At 51.9% G+C, this 21,203-nt stretch overlaps 1 protein-coding gene across 1 annotated transcript in view; it reads right to left on the bottom strand.

Moving 5' to 3' along the window:
• LOC133776783 (protoheme IX farnesyltransferase, mitochondrial) overlaps positions 1-21,203 on the bottom strand; it is a 145,071-nt gene that overhangs the window by 3,919 nt on the left and 119,949 nt on the right. The window contains exon 6 of the mRNA XM_062216014.1: positions 11,849-12,081. Coding sequence (XP_062071998.1) covers positions 11,849-12,081 — 233 coding nt within the window. The remainder of the gene's footprint in view (positions 1-11,848; positions 12,082-21,203) is intronic.

The raw sequence follows: 21,203 nt of genomic DNA, 5'->3' as shown, positions 1-21,203 counted from the left end.
GATGTGATCGTCTCCAAAATGAGATAAAGTCTGTCTGATTATCAAGGCAGGCTCACTCTGCTATGGTCCCGTTGTGGTCCTTTGACAGCACGCAGGCTGGAGGGAGGGGGATCTCCCCAAGTGCAGGGGGGAACAGACAGCAGGGAGACAGCGAAGGGGCACGGGTTGTAGCTGCTGGTCACTGGGGTGTATGCACACAGTGGAAATATGAAGTGTTTCATTTATGGCCACGTGAAGTCCGAGGGCCTTTGCAACACCCCAGGTAAAGCATCTTGTGGCTGTCAGACTCCAGGTCCTGAGCAGAGGACTATGGGGGGACCACGCAAAGTTCATGGAAAAGGCATCTTATGAGCAAACTGTATGGCCTTCAGGATTTCCTTGCATCAAGATAAACTCATCCCTGGGGCCAGCCTTGAGGGTTAAGCCGCTGCTGTGATGCCAGCATCCATACTGGAGCGCAGGTTCGAGTCCCACTCTCTGCTTCCAATCCAGCTCCCTGCTTATGCACCTGGGCAAGCAGCACAACATGGACCAAGTACTCAGGCCCCTGGCACCCATGTGGGAGATCCAGGCAGAGTTCCCGGCTCCTGGCTTCTGCCTGGCCCAGCCCGGGCCTTTGTGACCACTGCAGGAATGAGCCAGCAGATGAAATAGCTCTCTCTCTCTCTCTCTCCCCCCTGCCCCACCTGTCACTCTTTCAAATTAAATAAATAGATCTTAAAAAAAAAAAAAAACCCTTATCTTTTAATTCTACTGTTTCATGAACTCTAAACAATTTTTTATTTTCAACTTATTGGAAAGGCAGAGAGACAAAGACAGAGAACGAGATCTTCCGTTTGCTGGCTCACTCCCTGAATGCCTGCATCAGCTGGGGCTGGCCCACGCCAAAGGCAGGAGCCAGCCCGGGAACTCAATCCAGGTTTCCTATGTGAGTGGCAGGGACTCCATTAGTTGAGCCATCACCGCTCCCTCCCAGGGTGTGCATTAGCCGGAAGCTGTTCCTGGGAGGAGAGCTGGGACTCGCGCCCAGCCACTTTGATAGGGGTGAAGGCTTCCCAAGTGACCTGTTGACCACCGTGTCAAATGCCCACCCTGGCTCCATGAGCTCTTAGGAGTTTTCTCGTAGAACAGGTAGATGCTTCCCCAGCCTCACGATGGCTCTGCCTACAGCTACGATCAGCCCCATCTCACAGGTAAGGAGGTCATTACCTCATTGATGACCTTAGTAGTAGGCCAACAGCGACTGACTGGTGGGTGTGAATTCAAATATTGGCAGAGCCATGTACAAGAGGCTAGCTGGGAGGAAAGAGGACAGACACATTTCCCAGCTCATGAAGATGACAGTCCTGGGGGCCGGCCCTGTGGCCGAGTGGGTTGAGCCTCCCCCTGCGGCACTGGCATCCTATATGGGTGCCAGTTTGAGTTCTGGCTGCTCCACTTCCAATCCAGCTCCCTGCTAATGTGCCTGAGGAAGCAATGGAGGATGGCCCAAGTCCTTGGGGCCCCTGCACCAGCGTGGGAGACCTGGAAGAAGTTTCTGGTTCCCGGCTTCAGATCAGCCCAGCTCTGGCCGTTGTGGCCATTTGAGGAGTGAACCAGTGGATGGAAGAGCTCTCTCTCTGTTTCTCCCCTTCTCTCTTTGTAACTCTGCCTCTCAAATACATAAATAAATAATTAAAAAAAAAGAGAGTCTTTATATAAAGTAGGCTTCTCTTCATATTTTGATGAGAAGATAAGGTGACGTCTGTGGCTTTCACATGCTTGGTGAAGGCAAAGCGTCTTCGGCTCCGCGGGACGCAGCGGCACCCGAGGCTGCTGGGCACACGCCAGGGCACGGCACCGCCCCAGCTCATGGCCAGCTCACAGCTGGTGGGGGTCGGGGGGTGGGGGAATCTGCCCTGATGCCACCTTGCAGTCAAGGCAGCCACAGCACAGGTGGAAGCCGACACGGCCCAGAAGGGTCTCATCAGGAAAAAACATATCAGCGAGAGCCCGACACACAGGGAGGGGCAGCTGATTGGGGGCTGGGGTCTGGTGGGCTGTGCTGGAGCCGTGGCTACGAAGCCAGCCCTGCAATGGCGACGGTGACAGGCCCAAGTGCACAGGCTTCCTGCTCGTTTGCAAAAGCCCCCCTGCCATCCCCCTTTCTGGGTGCCAGGTGGACTGCTCTATTCTGCGCAATACCCATTTTCTGTTGTGCTTTGGCTGCAAGTAAGATAATCCAAAAAAAAAAAAAAAAAGAAAAAAAGAAAAAAAATCTGCTTCCTAAGAGCAACAGGCTGCCGTCTTTGAGAGAGGAAATCAAGCAGGCTTTGGCTCGTGTCACAAGTGCAAAAATTTTAGAAATCACAGCCTTAACGGATTGTGCCCAGAAAACCACTGCCCACCCCGCCACTCCCGTCTGCTTGGTACGCTTCAACTGCTCTCGTCCTACACAAGATGCAAAGCGCATCGCTCTCTCCCCCAGGATAAAGTGAGGGAGGGCAGGAAGGCTACGACTCGGCCGCGCTGTGCAGGGCGGGCAGAGCACCGTAGTTTCTAATTCACAGGTCTCACCCTCCACCAGGATCAGGGCTGCATTCCTCTGCTTGGCCTCGTGCCCCCAAGCCCCCAGAGTGGTCTGCTCCTACAGGCCGACTTCCATGACAACAGACAGGGGGCGGTGACCACTCTGCCGGCGCACAGAGCCTGTTCTCAGCATTGTCTGCTGGAGTCTTGCCAGGGAGAAAGGGAGAAAGGTGGCATGAATGGATGAATGGGATCCTAGCTGGTGCTACTTTGCTACCTTAGGGGCAGGGCTTGTGGGTAGCACCCACACAGCAGGAACACCATGTTCGCCCCACAGCGGGCAAGGAAGGCTTCCTGGAAGAAGGGATTTGTAAGCTGATCTGAATGTGGTTGCTGAACTTAATCCACCCACACAAGCTGTGTGTTTTCTGCTTCTTTTCAATCAATCTTCTCATCTTCCTACCAAATCCTCCAGGACCCTGGCACATATTTGGTTTAATTGTATGTGGAAGAAATGTCAAAAGACAGTTTCTATTTATTTCATCCTTCCTTCCATTAATCTGAAAGACACACACACACACACACACATACAGAGAAACAGAGCCAGACAGAGATCTTCCATCTACTACTGGTTTGTTTCCCAAACGCCCACAATGGCCAGACAGAACCTCAATCCGGGTCGCCCTCGTGGGTGGTAGGGACCTCAGTACTGAGCCATCATCTGCTGCCTCCCAGGGTGTACATTAGCATAGACTTGGAATCAGAAGCACAGTTGAGACTTGAACCCTAGCTCTCCCATGGGAGATGCTGGCATCTCAAGCAATGCTTTTAACTGCTGCACCAAATGCCTGTTGCTACTGCCTGTTGTATTTTTTCCCCAAGGGTTTATTTATTTATTTTATTGGAAAAAAATTAGAGACAGAGGGACAGAGAAACAGAGAGAGAGAGAGATCGATCTTCTATCTACTGGTTTGCTCCTCAAATGGCTGCAATGGCCAGGGCTGGGGCAGGCCAGAGCGGAGCCTGGAACTCCATCTGGGTCTCCCACATGGGTGGCAGGGGCCAAGCACTTGGGCCATCTTCCACTGCCTTCCCAGGCCCATCAGCAGGAAGTGGAGCCGCCAGGACTTGAACCAGCGCTCATCAGGGATGTCGGTGTTCCAGGGCCACAACACGGGCCCTCTTCTTTCTCTCTTGTGATCAGTTACTCACCAGCCTCTGAATAGGTAAAAATACTGGAGATTATGAAAACTATGGTGTGGTCTGTCTTGTGGGTCTGGCTCTCCAGAGTTTGGCACTTCCTGTGTCAGACACTGCAGCCCTGGCTCAAAGGCAACTGCAGGGAGCCTACCCAGGCGTGGGGGCCTGACCCACTGCCCTCCATCCACAGGGGCAGAGAAGGGAACTAGCTGCTGAGCTGTGTGCCTCGTCACAGCCCCCTGCCCTGACTACAGGGAGACATCAAGGTGGGGCGAGGCTGACCCCGGTGTCATTTCTCCACCAGGCAGACTGGGGGGAGCCTCACTGGTCTCCACTCCTCGCCCTGGTCCAGAAATGCTCTTGTCTGCAGCAGCATGTCCCCATCCATCTGCTGATGCAACCATGCAATCCCAGGCAAGCGGGCATCCTGGTAGAGGGATACAAGCGTCTAGGAGTCGGAGCCGGGACCTCCTGTAAGTAGTCCTGCAAGGAGGTTCCCCTTGGAGCAACCTCAGTGCTGCTGGCTTGCTCTCTGCTGGGCGCCTGGTGGGCCCCCTCCCACCCTCACCCCCCCCCCCAAACCCATTCACTGTCATGTACTGTCCACGCATGGCCTTGCACAGGACAAAGACGCCGGCCTCCAGTGAGCCTCGGGGCTGGGCTGGGGCGGCCTTCCATGCCTGGGACAATGGGTCCCCCTCTCGGTGTGGCCCTGGGTTGCCTGTCTGGACCAGGGCTGGTTACGCTCCTGCTTTCAGGGGGTCCATGGTTATGGAAACTGCGGGCGAGCTGGGTCGGGGGGGAGGAGGGCAGAGCCAGAGCCGGCACTTCACGGTCACAGATCTCAAAGCCTTTCTTCTTTTTGAGAGCTGACACAAAGGAGCTTGTGGAACAGATCGGCCTCAACAGCGCGATGGACTTCCATGGCGCTGCGGATAAAGGGCAGAGGATGCGGGGTCAGTTTATCAACCGCGCAGGCCACAAAGGAGGAGATGAAAGTGCTCTGGGCGCAGCCCCCAGGCCCCTGCCCTGGAAGAATCCTGCCGCGGTGACTTGGGGATAATGAGAGGCCCCCCTTCTCCCTCACTTTGGTGGAAATTTGGGGGGGGGGGGAAGAGGCCAGCTCCCGCCCCTGCCTGTCTCTCTGGCAAGAAGGGTCAAGCACCCGTGGATTCTCTCCTGAGCTCACCCTGGCTGCTCCTGCTGTCTTTAGCACCCAAGTGTGAACAGTACCCAGGCACTGGGTCTGCCTGAGGCCGCCCTGGGGAGGCGCTGGCCCAGCTCCCTAAAGGCTTGTGATGCCCGTCCACAAGGCCCCGGTGCACTCCATGCCTGGGGCTTGCTTCCCCTCACGCCGCCCACCCCGGGGTGTAGCAGTGCGTTTCTGGTACGTTCTTTCCCAGACTTCCGTGCCTCCGTCATCCACGTTGGCCAGAACACAGGAGTACATTTTGTTTGTTTGCAAATATCGCCATGAAAACGTTCCTTGTTTATTTTGTCTTGGGAACACCCATGGCTAGCCACGGTGACGTCTTAAGCCATGAACTTGTCTCTGAGTAGGATTTCACACTGGACAGTCTTGTAGAGGAAATCTTGTAAAGTGCTGGGGCTGCACAGCGCCTGGCGCTCAGTGGGCCCTCGATAAATATTTGTTGAATGAAGGAGTGAGTCAGGTCCCTCTCTGCCACTCTGTTTTCTACTCTGGGAATAAAGGAGGCAAACAAAGCGCAACAGCGTTGGAAGGTTCTGCAGCTCACCAGCTCAGGGGGAAGCACCTTCTCTTTCTGTGGGTGCCTCTGTCCGTCCACCAGGGTCACTTCCTGATAAGGGCCCATTTCTGAGGCCTCAGTGGTAACTGCATGTTGGCTGACATAGTGAATGTTTGCCATGCAGGCAACGTGGGAATTACCCACCAAAGACAAATCAACTCTACGAGATGGTCCCTAGTGACACTCCTTCCATATCCTCCCAAGATTTGGGGTCTGTTCCCATTTACGAAAATGACCAAAACAACAACAACAACAATAATAATAAGATAGAGTCTTTCTAAAAAGAAATGGGAGTTTTGGGAAGAGAGGTAGCTTCGCTGGGGGAGGGGTAAGGGGATTTAGCCCAAGTCCCTGAGATAAACTAAAGAGTCCCTGGAGGGAAACACTGCTGAGAGGCCTAATGGGCAGGGCTCCAGGCTGCTTGGAGCTGGGAGGGCAGCTGCCAGGCACTTATCTGCAGTGTCCCCCTGACACTCCCAGGGGCCTCCTCCACCAGGGCTCTCGCAGGTCACTTCTGTCACTGCTGTTCCCTGTGTGCACAATCAAGCCAAGAGCTTTGGTTCCTAAGACAACAAGCTGGCTAGACCAGGGGCCAGCAAACAGTCCCCTCCCTCTCTGCCTCTCCGAGTTTTGTCTGGGGAGCATCTGTAATGTGTCCTGCGGACAGCAGTTAGGCTCTTGAACACACACACACACACACACACACATAGAGGTAAAAAGGAAGGGAATTAGACAGGTGAGAGGAAAAGGCAATGGACCCAGGTGAAGTCCCATCACAGCCAGGGCCTCTGTCAACAGAGGGGCCTTGTGGAAGGGAAGCTGGTTCCCGGGTCCTCCCTGCCACAAGCGCTGGGTGCTGCAGACTGGGGGGAACAGCTGAGCTGTTTCCAGTTCTTTGTGCAGCTCATCTGAATAGTTTCTTCCCCCTGGGTTCCAGTCTACCTTGTTTGGGCCCTGCTGGGATACTAGAGGGGACAGACCCAGGGTCTGCCCTGGAGCCGTGCCACGGGGGGCACCTATTCATAAACCAAAACAAAACAACCCAGAATCCCAGGGGGTGGTCCTGATCCTTATGCTTTGTGTCTTCACAGGAAGAAGAAAGGCAGCCTCATCTCTTCAGTGCTCCAGGTCCCTTCCCAGGTCCTCCTGTGACCACAGAAACACCCAGACGCTAAGCAGAGGGAAAGGCACTTAGGCTCGCGCTGCCTGGGAAACACCTGGCTCCCTCTGCTGACTTAGCTTCTCCTCTGTCCAGCTGTCCTCCCATCGACACGGTTAGTTCCTTATGGACAGAAGGCTGAAGGGTTTCCAGTTCTCCTACCAGCCCTGAGCTGCTTCCTCCTTCCTCCCCGATCCTGGCCTCCACCTGCTGACCCCCCAGTAAAGGTTTTTGCAAAGGCGCGTGCAGGGTGACCTGGTGACTTAAATATGTGTGCGTGCTATCCTCTGTCCTGGTTCCCAGGTAGAGCTCAGGAGTGCAGGATGTTCATGGGCTCTGCCTCCCTCCCAACACGGGTCCTACACTTGCTCGCTCACGTGGATGGAGGTGCACTGGTGTGCGCAAGCCGCTCTTTCAAAGGACAATCAGATGGACGCTTCACTCGGCCAAGGAGGCAAGGGGCGGACCTACGACAGGGAGGGCCAAGGGGGAGGAGGGGGACGGGGGGGTGATGGGAGACGCTCAAGGCCTGGCCTGGGAGGGCAGAAAGGGCAGCCTTAGCAACTTCCTGGTCTCGGAAGAGCCATGGGGGAACCTGCTGCACGAGGTGAAAGCGTCTCCCTCGCGGGACCCTGCTCCTTCCGGCTTCAGGCTCCAACAGGTCTGTCTCCAAACGCAGGGGGAATTCCTCAGCAGGCAGCTGCTCTTAGGCCAAGTTCACCCCACCCCCACCCCCACCCCACACACCGTGCTGCTCCTGCTCCCAAACCCATCAGCCTCTGTGCACGGCCTCCCCTCTTCCTAGAAAGCACACTTCCTTCTCAGGAAACCCAGTCAAGACTTGGGCTAGGGGCTGGCAATGTGGTGCAGCGAGCTATAACTGCCGGCATTGTAGGTGGCATCCCATATCAGAGGGCAGATTTGAGTCCTGGCTGCGTCACTTCCGGTCCAGCTGCCTGCTAATGCTCCTGAGAAAGCTGTGGAGGGTGGCCCTGCTGCTTGGGGCCCTGCTACTTATGTAAGAGATTGAGATGGAGTTCTGGGCTTTGGCTGTTGTGGCCATATGGGGAGTGGATCAGCAACTGGAAGATCTCGCTCTCTCTCTTCCCTTTCCCCTGATCACTCTGCCTTTCAAATACATAATTTTTTTTTTTTTTTTTCAAAAAGACTTGGACCAAGTTGGGGTGGATGGGAGAGCCCACAAGCCTCTGAAGATACACACTCTGCCGAAGCTCTTGGACCACTTAATTATTTTATCACCTGTCTGCCTCTCCTGGAAGACGCACAGCCATCATTTCCGTGAGGACAGGGGATGGGTTTTAGTTAGTTTTACATTCCTCAGTGCCTAGCACACAGTAGGAACTCAACAGACGCCCGCCCACGGAAGTGATTACAGGGACCAGTTTGTGCCGGGGACTAGTTTGTGCCGGGTCTGCTCAACCAAGTGTGTGGTCTCCCGGCCTCTCCTGCTTCCCACTGGCTCCTATACCTCCCCGTTTCTCCCCCTCACCACCAGCACAGTTCAAGACGGTGTTTCACAGGTTTCTCTTATGCTAGGCTTCCCCAAGGTGACCAGGCTGGGGAGGGGCCCAGATGCACTGATTTGGAGATAACTACAGAAGGAAAGAAACTTCATGGCCAGCGCACAAAGGTTCTCACCACAAGACCAGAACCTACAAGAGAGAATATCATGGACAATACAAATGGCAGCACCAGGATATCTCGAAACAACACCACCTGCTCAGGCTCTCTGCTCAACCGCCAAGCATGCCCAAGATGTCCCCACGGCTACAGCTCCTCTTGGTTCCGTTTTTACAGCTGAGTGGTTCTTAAAGAGTCATTCCTGGACGAGGGGCATCCGCACTATGAGAAATGCAGTCCTGGAAAGCTACAGCATCAGAAACTTTCCCGGGTAGGGCCCAGGAATCCATGCTTTAGCAAGCCCTCCACGGTAGCTGGATGCACATGGAAGTTTGAGAACTGGTGTTTTCTATGTACCAAGACCACAAATACGGTCTCCTAAAATGCCCTGTTATATAAACTACACACTCACGCAGGGCAGATAGAACACAGGTTGATAAGCAAATCATATCGGCACGTGAACCGTCTGTAGTGTTAGTACAGTAGCTACTAGCCACATGTAGCTTCGGACATTTGAAATATGGCCATCGGGACTGAGAAATTGGATTCTGAAGTTGACTTCAATAGTCACAGTGGCTAGTGGCCACCATACTAGACAGTGCTGGTCCAGAGGTTGACAAAATCATATTAAACTGCATTCAACCCAGTTCCTAAAATCCTAGCAACAAGGCTTGAAAGGAAGTTTTTGGTTCTGTCACCTGTAAGACAGAAGGTAAACAGCCACAGAGCCCTTCATTCAAGTATTTACTGCTTATCTTGTTTGCGCTATCAAGTTCATGTTTTGCAACTTCTTGAAGCAGTTTAAAGCATTATATAAAGTAGTAGTATTTTTTTTTTTTCCTGTATAAACTAGACAAGGCTTTAGGCGTATGATCTGTTCTGTGATAAGTTAGATTTCTGGGTGCAGTAAACCACGCGCGTGTAGCAATGCATCTTTCGGATTTTAAGAAAAAGGATGTGAGAGAAGTCCGTGTCAAAGGCTGCTCAGGGAACCGCTCTCTGTGGTGACAGAAATCTTTAGGCTTGCTCTGTTCTGTACCAGTTCTGTTTGGGTAGATAATGGATCTCATTTTTTCCAGATAAGCACATGTTTTCATTTTGCTGCCTAAACAAGGCATGGCCTGCCTTCAATTGTCCATTATTAACCAGTCTGTAAACAACATTAAAAAAATATTTTAAATGAGACTCTTAGCAGTTGAGCCAAATCCAAACTATTTCGGAAGATGACAAAAGCCTGCAGCCCTCACAGGACCTGGGCCCTACTTCCCTGCACAACAGTGGTGACCAGGCTCTTCATGATCCTGGACAGGACCACCTGTGACACCTGTCCCTCAGCCTGTATCACTTGGCTCTGACCATGACCCTGTCTGGGACCCCCTCCCCCCCGCCCCAGGCAGAAAAGGTACTTCCGGTGCTATATTCCTTTATGCCGGGTTTCAGAGACCTGGATAGGATTTGGGCACTCCTGGAAGGGCACGGGGAGAGGAGGGGAGTGTCCGTTAGAGAGGAAGGTGGCTCAGGACAGGGATCCAAGCGCTCACACAGGAATATGCAGAGCCCTGGGAGTCAACACACCTGCTTCCTCGTCTGGGCACTTGCTACAAAGCCTTGTGGGGGGTGGGGGTGGGGCACGGGAGGGACGGGATACATCCCGGAGAAGGGGATTAGGATGAATCAGAGAGGTGACTAGCAGCACGCGGACATCATCTGGTCCCGGATGCCAAACTTCCCCGACGACTCCTTGACCCAAGACCCAGTGCTCTCTTCGCTACCCCTGCAGGCTGTTCGCAGCCTTCAGAACACCCAGAGCGGGTGAGCCAAACACAGCCTCGTGCCCTTTCCTCGTCTGTGCTGACCAAGGGGCTGGACGGCAGCAATCACAGCATGGGATGGCAAGTGCAGGCCTCACCTCTGTCCAGCGCTTTGCGCAGAACAAGTGCCTTGGTCTGAATGTGTCTCCCCCTAAGAAACGTGTGTCAGAGACTTAATCCACAGGGTATGGCTGGTGCCTAATGGGAGGCCTCCATCCTCACGAATGGGCTTCAGGCTGCGTTCCATCCCGTCCCCACCACCCGTGGACCCTGGGGGGATGCGGCAGTAAGGTCCTCACCATGCGTGAGCCCCTTGATCTTGGATCTCCCAGCCTGCAGAGCTGTGGGAAATCAATGTCTTTATGAATGACCCAGTCTGCGGTCTTCTGTTCATCACAGCACAGAAAGGAACCAAGACAGCAACTGGTTTAATCCTCACAGCGACTCTGCGAGGAGAGATGGTACGCGATTAGCCCGGTCTGGCCGATGACGATACTGTGGCAATGAGGAGGCCAATCGGAAGGCAGGTCACCGGCCCACGAGTGGGAGCGTGTGGCTCCAGCCTCCCTGTCTTCAAGCATGCTGTTGACGCTGCCTCCCACACGGATGAGACACGGAGCAAACGTGCATGCACGCTGCGCAATATTACATTTGTAGGTCCATTAAAATCCGCCATTTACAGGATATTAAAACCGTTCTAAGAGACAGTCGTGGTGGAGGTGTAATCGTACTTGTAAGCTTGCCAAATCGGAGTGCTGGAGCTTTTATGAAAAGTTTCAGAGACAGGGCTTACAGGGTAACGGTTTATGGTCAAATGCCTTTTGATCTCTCATCTGAAAAATATGTACTTACATATACTGCAGGAAACCTCACCACTTCCTTCCTAAGTGTCGGTCAAAAACACTAATTACTTGACTAATTAGACTGTGAAACTTCCCTTACAGATGGTAAAAATGAGCCATTTTCACCCCACAAATTTAGCTGTGACATACTACCAAAAAAAATGTAGAAATGTTTCAATGGTTTTATTGTAGACAGCATGAACAATTTAAGCAAATCATATAAAAATAAATTAGAAACTAATGAAAATAATCTGTTCTTTCATAAGGGGGGGATAACCCAGCTCTGTGGAAGTCAAGAGCTTGTGAAGGAGGCATGCCAACAAAGTGTCACCCTTTAGGGCCTAGGGGGTGGCAGGCTGGTTCCAGACCCTTCTCCATGGACCAGGACATCCAAGCTGATTTAGCCAGTCCTCCGCTGACCTAATTTATGATTTCCAGGTTTTTTTTTTTGAGGATAAGGCAAGTAAACACAGCCCACCCCATCAACTGTTTGTTTATCTATTTGAGAGGCAGAGAGTGATGGGCCAGGCTCCAAGCTAGGAGCTGGAACTCCATCCAGGTCTCCCATGTGGGTGGTAGGGGCCTGAGTACCTGAGGCATCACTGCTGCGTCCCAGGCTCTGCCCCAGCAGGAAGTTGGAGTCAGGAGCTGGCTGGATGTTGAAGCCTGGTGCTCTGATGGGAGAGTGGGCACTTAACTGCCATCTTAAACCACTACGCCAAATGCATGCCCCTGACATCCTTTTCAACAGCACAGAGTCAAATGGAATCTAACCAAACACTGCAGCTCAAGGGAGGAGAGGCCTCTCCGACCGCTGTGCCCAGCCCAGCACAGGAGGGCTACCAAGCCCTGGTGTCTGGCACGCATGTGGTGCGGGTCTACAGACAGAAGCCGAGCCCCCACACAGCGAGAACTCACCAGCATCCAGGCTGCCGGTCGCTGCGGTCCAGCCCATGACAGGGGGGATGGCCCCGACCACGGCCCCGACCCACGTGTTGGCGATGCTGATTCTCTTCAGCGGTGTGTAGCAGCAGGTGTACAGGAAGATGTTGAAGACCCCCAGGGCTCCTGTGAGGGGATTCACCCCCCAGGTCAGAAGGGCGATGCCTGGGACGGCACAGCAAGTGGCAAAGGCCACGGCGAGCAGGGGGCTGGAAAAGAGCAGACAACACGGAGTGATCATTCTCAACTCAGCCTCATCGCACCCACCGCCTTCAATCCCCGCTTCCTCCCTGCTACGGCGCTGTGTTCGCTGGAGCTCTGGCTGCCCCTCTTGCTCGGGCCGAATGAGGGTCAAGTAGCTAAGAGACTCAGCTCAGAGTCCGGGAGTCCAATTCAGGCTGTGCCCTCCCTGGCCTCCACTTCGCTCGTCTAGAAAGGACAGATGAAAATCTCTTGTTCTCAGGGCTCAAGACAAAGCCCACTTGGCAAAGTGTTCATTTCCTAGTTAGTGCTAAGCGAGGGACAGTCGTGAGAATACACTGCTAAGGCCACCACGCTGTAATACCTGGGCAGGGAACCGCATCTTAATTCTAGAAGCAGTGCTACCCGTTGACTGCTTACTCTACACTGAAGCATCACCTACTTAGCGCTGACGAGGAACAAGTGTGTGGCTCGGTGACAGACCCCAATTCAGCATCTGTAGTAAGCCACAGCCTTGGCAACAGCAGGGCACAGCAGGTGGCTATTGTGCAGGGGCATGGCGCAGGGTTCTCAGAGGAGCTGGCGCAGCGTTAGGCAGGGACAGAAAACTGCCAACCAGAACTCTGCCAGGGCGGTGACCATCCCGGGCCTCACTTTCTAAAGCAGACTGGGTGTGGAGTCTCACCGGAGGCCTCTGGAGAGTCTGGATAAACTGCACCCATTAGCTGCTGCTTACATGCACACTGGTTTACTCTTAAGAACCACGGCGGTTCCTCAGGCCTGCTTTCTCCTGGCGGAAGCGCTCATTGCAGCTCCGAGTGAAGTAGTTTTGTGTCGTGTTCAGTGACCCCGCGCCATTACAGGTGCTCCCAGGATAGCACAAGCCACCAGTGTGCAGCTCCCAGGGTGGGAGGAGGGAGGCTGTCTCTAACCACTGGGCACATGTGGGATGTGCTAACACCCTCCCCGCCTTTAAAGATTTTTTTTTTTGACAGGCAGAGTGGACAGTGAGAGAGAGAGACAGAAAGAACGGTCTTCCTTTTCCGTTGGTTCACCCCCCCCCCCCCCCCCAATGGCTGCTATGGCTGGCATGCTGCGCTGATCTGAAGCCAGAAGCCAGGTGCCTCTCCTGGTCTCCCATGCGGGTGTAGGGCCCAAGGACTTGGGCCATCCTCCTCTGCACTCCCGGGCCACAACAGAGAGCTGGCCTGGAAGAGGAGCAACCAGGACAGAATCCGGCGCCCCAACCGGGACTAGAACCTGGGGTGCCGGCACCACAGGCAGAGGATTAGCTTATTGAGCCACGGCACCGGCCTACATTTTTAAATTTATTTATTTGAGAGGCAGATCTACAGAGAGAGGGAGAGACAAACAGAAATGTCTTCCATCTGCTGGTTCACTCTCCAAATGGCCACAGTGGCTGGAGCTGGGCTGATCCGAAGCCGAGAGCCAGGAGCTTCTTCTGGGTCTCCCACGGGGGTGCAGGTGCCCAAGGACATGGGGCATCTTCCACTGCTTCCCCACGCCATAGCAGAGACCTGGATCGGGAGTGGAACAGCAGGGACTTGAACCGGTGCCCATATGGGATACTAGTGCTGCAGGCAGAGGCTTAGCTCACTATGCCACAGGGCCATTCTCATTACACCCTTCTATTGCTAGGGCTGCCGTGTTCTTAGGGCGGGAGAGAAGCCCTGTGTCTATGAGGATGTCCCTGTAGGAAGATGATTAACTTGTGGACTGATGGTGAGTGAGGACTCAGACAGGCAGGGGTTGGGGAGCACAGGAGCCCAGCAGCTGATGGGTTATAAAAGCCCAAGCTAGAAGTGACTTGGACAATTCCGGTTCCTACTCTCTCCTGCCAGGCCTGTGACCACTCTGCCCAGAAGATGGCATCTGGCAGAACGGGAATTTTGCTGGAAGAAGAGAACACACAGAGACTTGTGGTCAGGGTACCTGAGATGGAAGTCGTACCTACAGTGCGGCGGCTTCTTAGTGCACATGCGAGCCTGAGGGTGAATTCCCACCCACCTGCTCCTGGGTCATGGCTTGCTAAGGCCACAACACCAGCGCCCTCCATCCCTTCCGCCCGTCCTGCAGTCATTCCCACTCCAAGCTCCCGTTTCTGGAGCGTGCAGTGACTACCATGTGCTCCTATGGAGGAAGCCTCACACTCAGGCTGGCTTGCCACGTTTCTTTCTTAAGATGTATTTATTTGAGGGGCTGGTGCCATTGCGATGTTAAGCCTCTGCCTGCAGTGCTGGGATTCCATGTGGGTGCCAGTTTGAGTCCAGGAAGCGCCATATCCAATCCAGCTCTCTGTTATGGCCTGGGAAAGCAGTGGAAGATGGCCCAAGTCCTTAGGCCCCTGCACCCATGTGGGAGACCTGGAAAAAACTCCTGGCTCTTGATTGGTCCAGCTTTAGCTGTTGCGGACATTTGGGGAGTGAACCAGCAGATGGAAGACCTCTCTCTCCCTCTCTCTGTTTCTCTGCCTTTCAAATAAATAAATACATCTTTACAAAATTTATTTATTTGAAAAGCAGAGAAGCCTAGACTTCCATTCTCGCTCCCTACGCCCATCTTCGCAAGGCTCCGGCTGCACTGCAGCCCCAGTCGGCCTCACAGCTGCCCTTTCTCCCTGCTGCAATGGTGCCAGTGCAGGTGCCCTCAGATGGGCGTCCTCACTGCCCTCCCCATTCAGGAAAGAGGCTGTCCTTCCTGCTTGCAAAGATCAACTCTCTTGTTCGGTCCCCTCCTCGTTTGTCCTCGAGCTCCTGCCTTCACTGTCCGTGGGTCTCCTGCAGCCTTGAGTGAATCCCTTCATTCCTATTCCTGCACAAGCAATGCCTTCCTAGCTCTGACACCCTCCGAGCCAGACATCCTGACGGCGTGGGAGCATACATGTGTATACACACACACACAGGCACACACACGCTGTCTTCACCTCCTTCCTCTCCCAGTTCCCATTTGTTCCTCAACTCTGATTTCTCTAAGGTGGGAAAATATGAGGGTGCCTCCAAAAATTCACAGAAAACGGAATGAGAAGCTAGGTTTCTTGGGGGTGTCAATTCTTTTTAAGATCTATGTAGTACATGAAAGGTCTTCAAAAAGCTCATGGCAAGTGTATAGGAAGAAATAACTAAAAAAAAACTAAGCAATTTTTTTTTTCTGCACCAAAATGAATTCATCTTTTCATTCTGTTTTCCATGGACTTTTCCCTCCCTCCCTTTCTCCCTTCCTTTTTAAGATTTATTTACTTATATCTGAAAGGCAGAGATACAGAGAGAATCTTCCATCTGCTGGTTCACTCCTCAAATGGTTGCAATGGACAAGGCTGGATCAGGCCAAAGCCAGGAGCCAGGAACTTCCTCCAGGTCTCCCACATGGGTGCAGGGGCCCAAGGACTTGGGCCATCCTCTGCTAGTTTTCCAGGTGCATTAGCAGGGAGCTGTATCAGAAGTGGAGCAGCCAGGACTTGAACTGGTGCCCAAATGGGATGCCGGCACCACAGGTGGAGGCTTAGCCCACTATCTCACAGCGCTTGCCTATCCCATGGACTTTTGGCAGTCACCCTCCTTATAGCATGTGACCTGGGCCCGCTGGGCTTCCCATGTGATGCTCAGTGTCATTTTCCAGATGAAAGGTTATGAAGATGCCCTGTGTTCTATCTCACACATGCCCAGAATGGAGGAGGACTTACATGGCTAAAAGGCAATACAAACGTTGTAACTGTCATTCTCTCAATAGTTTATAGCTTATAAGAACAGATATTTTCCTCCTCTACAGGACTCTAAAAAGCCTGTTTTATTTTGGGTAGGAGAAAAATGTGGCTCATAAACATTTTTATTTTTCCTGAATTGGCCCTTGTGCTAAAAAAAAAAAAAAAAAAAAAAAAAAAAAAAGTTGTTCACTCTTTCTCCAAGGTCTGTGGAAGCCAGCTGGATTCAAAGGTCTTAGTGTTATGAAAAACCCTTTTAGAAAAGCACACATGAATTTAATTTATTGAGATAGGCAATTTTATGTGGAAGTTCAGTTTCTGACTCTTGCTAGAATCACAGAACACCATGAAGCTCAATGCTAGTGTTTGAATCAATGTGCAAAGGAGTTGAGAAGCCACCGGACACACATGAAGGCATTCACCCTGGACATGGGAGCACTCCCAGCCCCACCCGGCACACACCAGAGCTCTCCCGTTATGGGCAACTGCAAATGACATGAAGTTTATTTCCTGTGATGTTTCACTTATAACAATAAGTGAAAAAAAAAAAAAAAACTGTTATAAAAGTAATGTACTTTTTTTTTTTTTAAATTTTTGACAGGCAGAGTGGACAGTGAGAGAGACAGACAGAAAGGTCTTCCTTTGCCATTGGTTCACCCTCCAATGGACGCCGTGGACGGCGCGCTGCGGTCGGTGCACCGCGCTGATCCGAGGGCAGGAGCCAGGTGCTTCTCCTGGTCTCCCATGCGGGTGCAGGGCCCAAGCACTTGGGCCATCCTCCACTGCACTCCCTGGCCACAGCAGAGAGCTGGACTGTAAGAGGAGCAACTGGGACAGAATCTGGCACCCCAACCAGGACTAGAACCCAGGGTGCCGATGCTGCAAGGCGGAGGATTAGCCTAGTGAGCCGCAGCGCCAGCCAGTAATGTACTTTCAAAAACTTTCTGCAACTATTAAACAATCAAAAAAAAGAAATTCTCAATTAGTGACTTGGAGAAGCATGGTGGTTTATATCTTTCTAGCCCTTTCCCAATACTAGGTCTATTTAAAAAAACAACTGTATTGGCCAGCGCCGTGGCTCACTAGGCTAATCCTCTGCCTGCGGCGCCGGCACCTCAGGTTCTAGTCCCGGTTGGGGTGCCGGATTCTGTCCTGGTTGCTCCTCTTCCAGTTCAGCTCTCTGCTGTGGCCCGGGAAGGCAGTGGAGGATGGCCCAGGTCCTTGGGCCCTGCACCCACATGGGAGACCAGGAAAAGCACCTGGCTCCTGGCTTCAGATCGGCACAGTTATGGCTGTTGTGGCCATCTTGGGAGTGAACCAGTGGATGGAAGACCTTTCTCTGTCTCTCTCTCTCTCACTGTCTAACTCTGCCTATCCAAAATAAATAAATAAATAAATAAAAAATAAAATAAAAACAAAACAACCACAGCTGTATTTGGCAAGTATTTGCTACAGTGGTTGAGACACTGCTTGGGATGCCAGCATCCCATATCAGAGTGCCTGGGTTCACATCCAGCTTCCTGCTAATGCACACCCTGGGAGGCGGCAGTGTAATTGGGTCTCTGCCATTCACATGGAAGACCCAGACTGAGTTCTGCACTCTCAGTTTCAGTTGAATCTAGCCTAGCCCTGGATGCTGCTGCAGGCATTTGGGGAGTAAACCAATGGACAGAAGAGCTCGCTCTGCCTGCCTATCTCTCTCAAATGAAATAAAAGTTAAAAAATTAACAAAGAAGTACTAAAGAGTGTGCATGTCTTTAAGATTTATTTATGTATTTGAAAGGCAGAATTATGAATAGACAGGGGGAAAGGGAGAGGGAGAGGGTGAGAGAGAGGCAGGCCTTCCATCCACTGGTTCATTGTGCAAATGGCAAATGATCACAATGGCCAGGCTGGGCCAGTCCAAAGGCAGAAGCCTGGAACTCAATCCAGGTCTCCCACATGGTTGCAGGGGCCCAATCACTTGGGCCATCTTCCTCTGCTTTCTCAGGCACATTAGCAGGGAGATGGGTCAGAAGCAGAGCAGCTGGGACTTGAATTGGCACTCACATGGGATGTGGGTGTCACAGGCTGTGGCTTAACCCATTGCACCACAAGGCTGGCCACTAAAGGGTGTTTTTTTGTTACCTGCTTTATTTCAATATATCCCCATCATTTCTCCTCCATTAATTTTTCTTTTACATTATCATCACAGGCAGCACAGTGGCCTAGCCTGTGGATGCCCTGCAATTAATTCCATCAACACATCATGTTTGAACATTTAGTATTTCATCTCCCCCCCCAAGCAGAAATAATGTTGGGATGAATATCTTATGGATAGAGCTTTGCTCACAGCTCCGACTGGGACAAACCTGGAGGTGAAATTCCTAGTTGCTAAGCTGGATGATGGTCACTTTTTCAATTTCTATTTTTTAAGGAAAGTTGACATGTTCTGCCAATTTTTTATCCGGAATGTACAAGGGTTTATGCTCCCATCAGCATGTCAGGACCTATATCTACATGGGGGATGGCATTAAAAAAAAAAAAAGAAGCACCAAACAAAACCAAAATTTGCAATAGGATAGATGGAAAAAGTATTAAGGGTGTTTACAAACCCTTAACATTAAGAAAGGAAAACAAGGTTTATTTGTAAGATATGTTATCCTCATTTTGTGGAAGAGAAACAGAGACTCAATAGAGGTGAAACAACATGGAGACAGGAGCTGCACTTAGGTCTGTTGGTTAATTTAGTCTAGAATTTCCAAACTGGTCTGGGAGGCACACTGGTGTAGCAGGACATGCTGACCCTCTGCTTTCTTGGGTCTTGCTGGGAATGGCTTCCTGCAGACTGAAAAGCTCACGTAGTTCACCTCTACACAAATAGCTTAATGCTCTACTACATTGCTGGAGGTGCAAAAAAATTATATATATATAAATATAAATATATAAATATATAAATATATATGGGGCAGGGTAGGACAGGTGCACCTAACCCAGGGAGTGTGTATGCAGGGACACAGAGTGCTTCCGGGAGGAGGTGATGCTAAACCTGAGATCTGACCTGAATCTGAGTGGGAGGGGCGTGGTTTCAGGCGGCAGGAGCACGGGGTGAGAGGAGCATGGCGGGTTCTGGCGACTGGAGTTCTGCGTAAGCGGAGTGTGGCGTGGGGCCACACAGAGACATCTGACATTGCCTCCGGGGGAAATTCCATCAGTGCCGTTTTCTCTGCTTCCCAAAGGGGAAAGAAATGATCAGATGTGCCTTTTAAAAGGGGGTGCTTCTCAGGCTACTACATACAGGAGGGCAAGCAAAGACAGGTAAGCATTTAGTCATTCACTTTGCTCTCAAGAGAAGCGCCCTTTAGACATGATTGCGGAAAAAGAATCATCAGCTCACTGGTCAAATGCTCAGTAGAAGGGAACGGCCTTGAGCTAGCTTGTAGCTAATGCACCCTCCAGTCCCCACGTGTGTGGGCGGAGTAAATCCGGTGGGCAGGGGCGGGCTCTCTCTTCCCTCAGTCCATGGCTGTTTGATGCCATGACACAGGAGGTGGCCGTGGTTTGCAGTTTTAGCTCTGTTAGTCCAGGTTCTACGTTGTCTCTCCCAAGTCTCCTTTTCTTGACTTAGGCTACTTGTCACATTTGCCATACCTTTCAAGTTCCCCAGAGTCTTGTGAGAAATAGGGTAGAGTGCAGAAGTCAACAAGGGGCTGACGGCAGGGTTTTGGTGAGAATCTTTGCACACAGAGAGAAGCAGCGCATGGTAGAGAAGTACTCTTTTGAAACCAAGCAGAAGGAAAAGCAACAGTGAGGGGCAAAGGGAAAGTACACCAGCTGTGGCAGGGTGACTTTTTCACTATCATGAAAACATTAAAGCTGTCCAAGTTCTGCTGTTTCAATACGGAGATCTGTTTTGGAAGAGAAACAAGGTGAGGGAAGGGGATTCTGTTCTCATCTCAGTTAAACACAACGAGGATCTTTCCGCCTCCGTGCTCATCACGAGGAGTCAGAGCCAGGTCTCGAAGACTTGAATAGCAGATGTGTAATGGCCTGGTGACAACTGACACCTTGTCGTTTCAGGCCAATGACTTTATATGCTCTTTCTTCTAATCGCACGGCTCAGCCCTTGATCAAAAAACCCACCTGCTTTTCCCATCCCTGGAGGTGTTCTGGAAAGAATCCTACACCTGGAGACACCACACACTGGCATCAGGCACAGCGTTCTTTCTCTTTTCACCATTTATTATCACTTAGTTCCTTATTTAAAATGTCTGGTTGGGATTTTTTTTTTTTTTAAATTTTTTGACAGGCAGAGTAGACAGTGAGAGAGAGAGACAGAGAGAAAGGTCTTCCTTTGCCGTTGGTTCACTCCCCAATGGCCGCCGCGGCTGGCGCACCGCGCTGATCTGAGGGCAGGAGCCAGGTGCTTCTCCTGGTCTCCCATGCAGGTGCAGAGCCCAAGTACTTGGGCCATCCTCCACTGCACTCCCTGGCCACAGCAGAGAGCTGGCCTGGAAGAGGGGCAACCGGGACAGACTCCGGCGCCCCGACCGGGACTAGAACCTGGTGTGCCGGCGCCGCAAGGCGGAGGATTAGCCTAGTGAGCCATGGCGCTGGCCGGGATTTTTTCTTTTTTCACTAGTCCATTAGTTCCTTTTCTCATTTAAATTCCTTAGCAATCCACTTCCATTCATGTGCTACTTTGACAGCTGGTTTCTAGGGGTGGGATGAGGAGAGGGGCTGCTGTGGGCTTCTCTGGGCTCCGAGTGACCCTTGGAGAGGGGGCATGGGGGGGGGGACTTCCCAGCAGCTCCCCTGCATCCTGGTTCTAAGTGTGGCTCCTGGACGAGCAGCAGCATCACCTGGGGACTTGCTGGGAATGCAGGTGGCTGGATTGAAAGCCACCATGCTACAATGTGATGCTGGTCTCCATTTGGCCAAGCCACACACACTGAGCCTATGTAAGCCAATGCATGGGGGAAGGCAGTGGAGGATGGTTCAAGTGCTGGGGCCCCTACCACCCACATGGGAGACCCAGATGGAGTTCCAGGCTCCTGGCTTTGGCCTGGCTCATTCCTGGCTGTTTGGCCATTTGGGGAGTGAACCAGCAGATGGAAGATCTCTCTCTGTCTCTGTCTCTTTATCTCTCTGTAACTCTGCCTTTCAAATAGATTAATCTTAGAAGAAAAAATAACGGGATATATTTCACAGAGTTGTCAGAAGAATTAAAAGTAATGATATAATAAATAAAGCACTTAGCAGAGAGCTTAACAGATAAACATGTTCACCTGTTTATCTATTCATTCATTATTTCTCAAAGCCTATACACCGTGCCACTATGCTAAGTTGGCTATCCAGCAATGAACAAAACAGGAAAGTTTAGTCTGAAAGGAAGGACAGGAGTGGGAGTACAGGTGCAGCAGGTTAGGCCAT

Source organism: Lepus europaeus, chromosome 18 (assembly GCF_033115175.1).
Source record: "Lepus europaeus isolate LE1 chromosome 18, mLepTim1.pri, whole genome shotgun sequence".
Taxonomy (NCBI): Eukaryota; Metazoa; Chordata; class Mammalia; order Lagomorpha; family Leporidae; genus Lepus; species Lepus europaeus.
The sequence above is the reverse complement of the archived record's forward strand: the minus strand, read 5'-3'. Positions and strand labels throughout refer to the sequence as shown.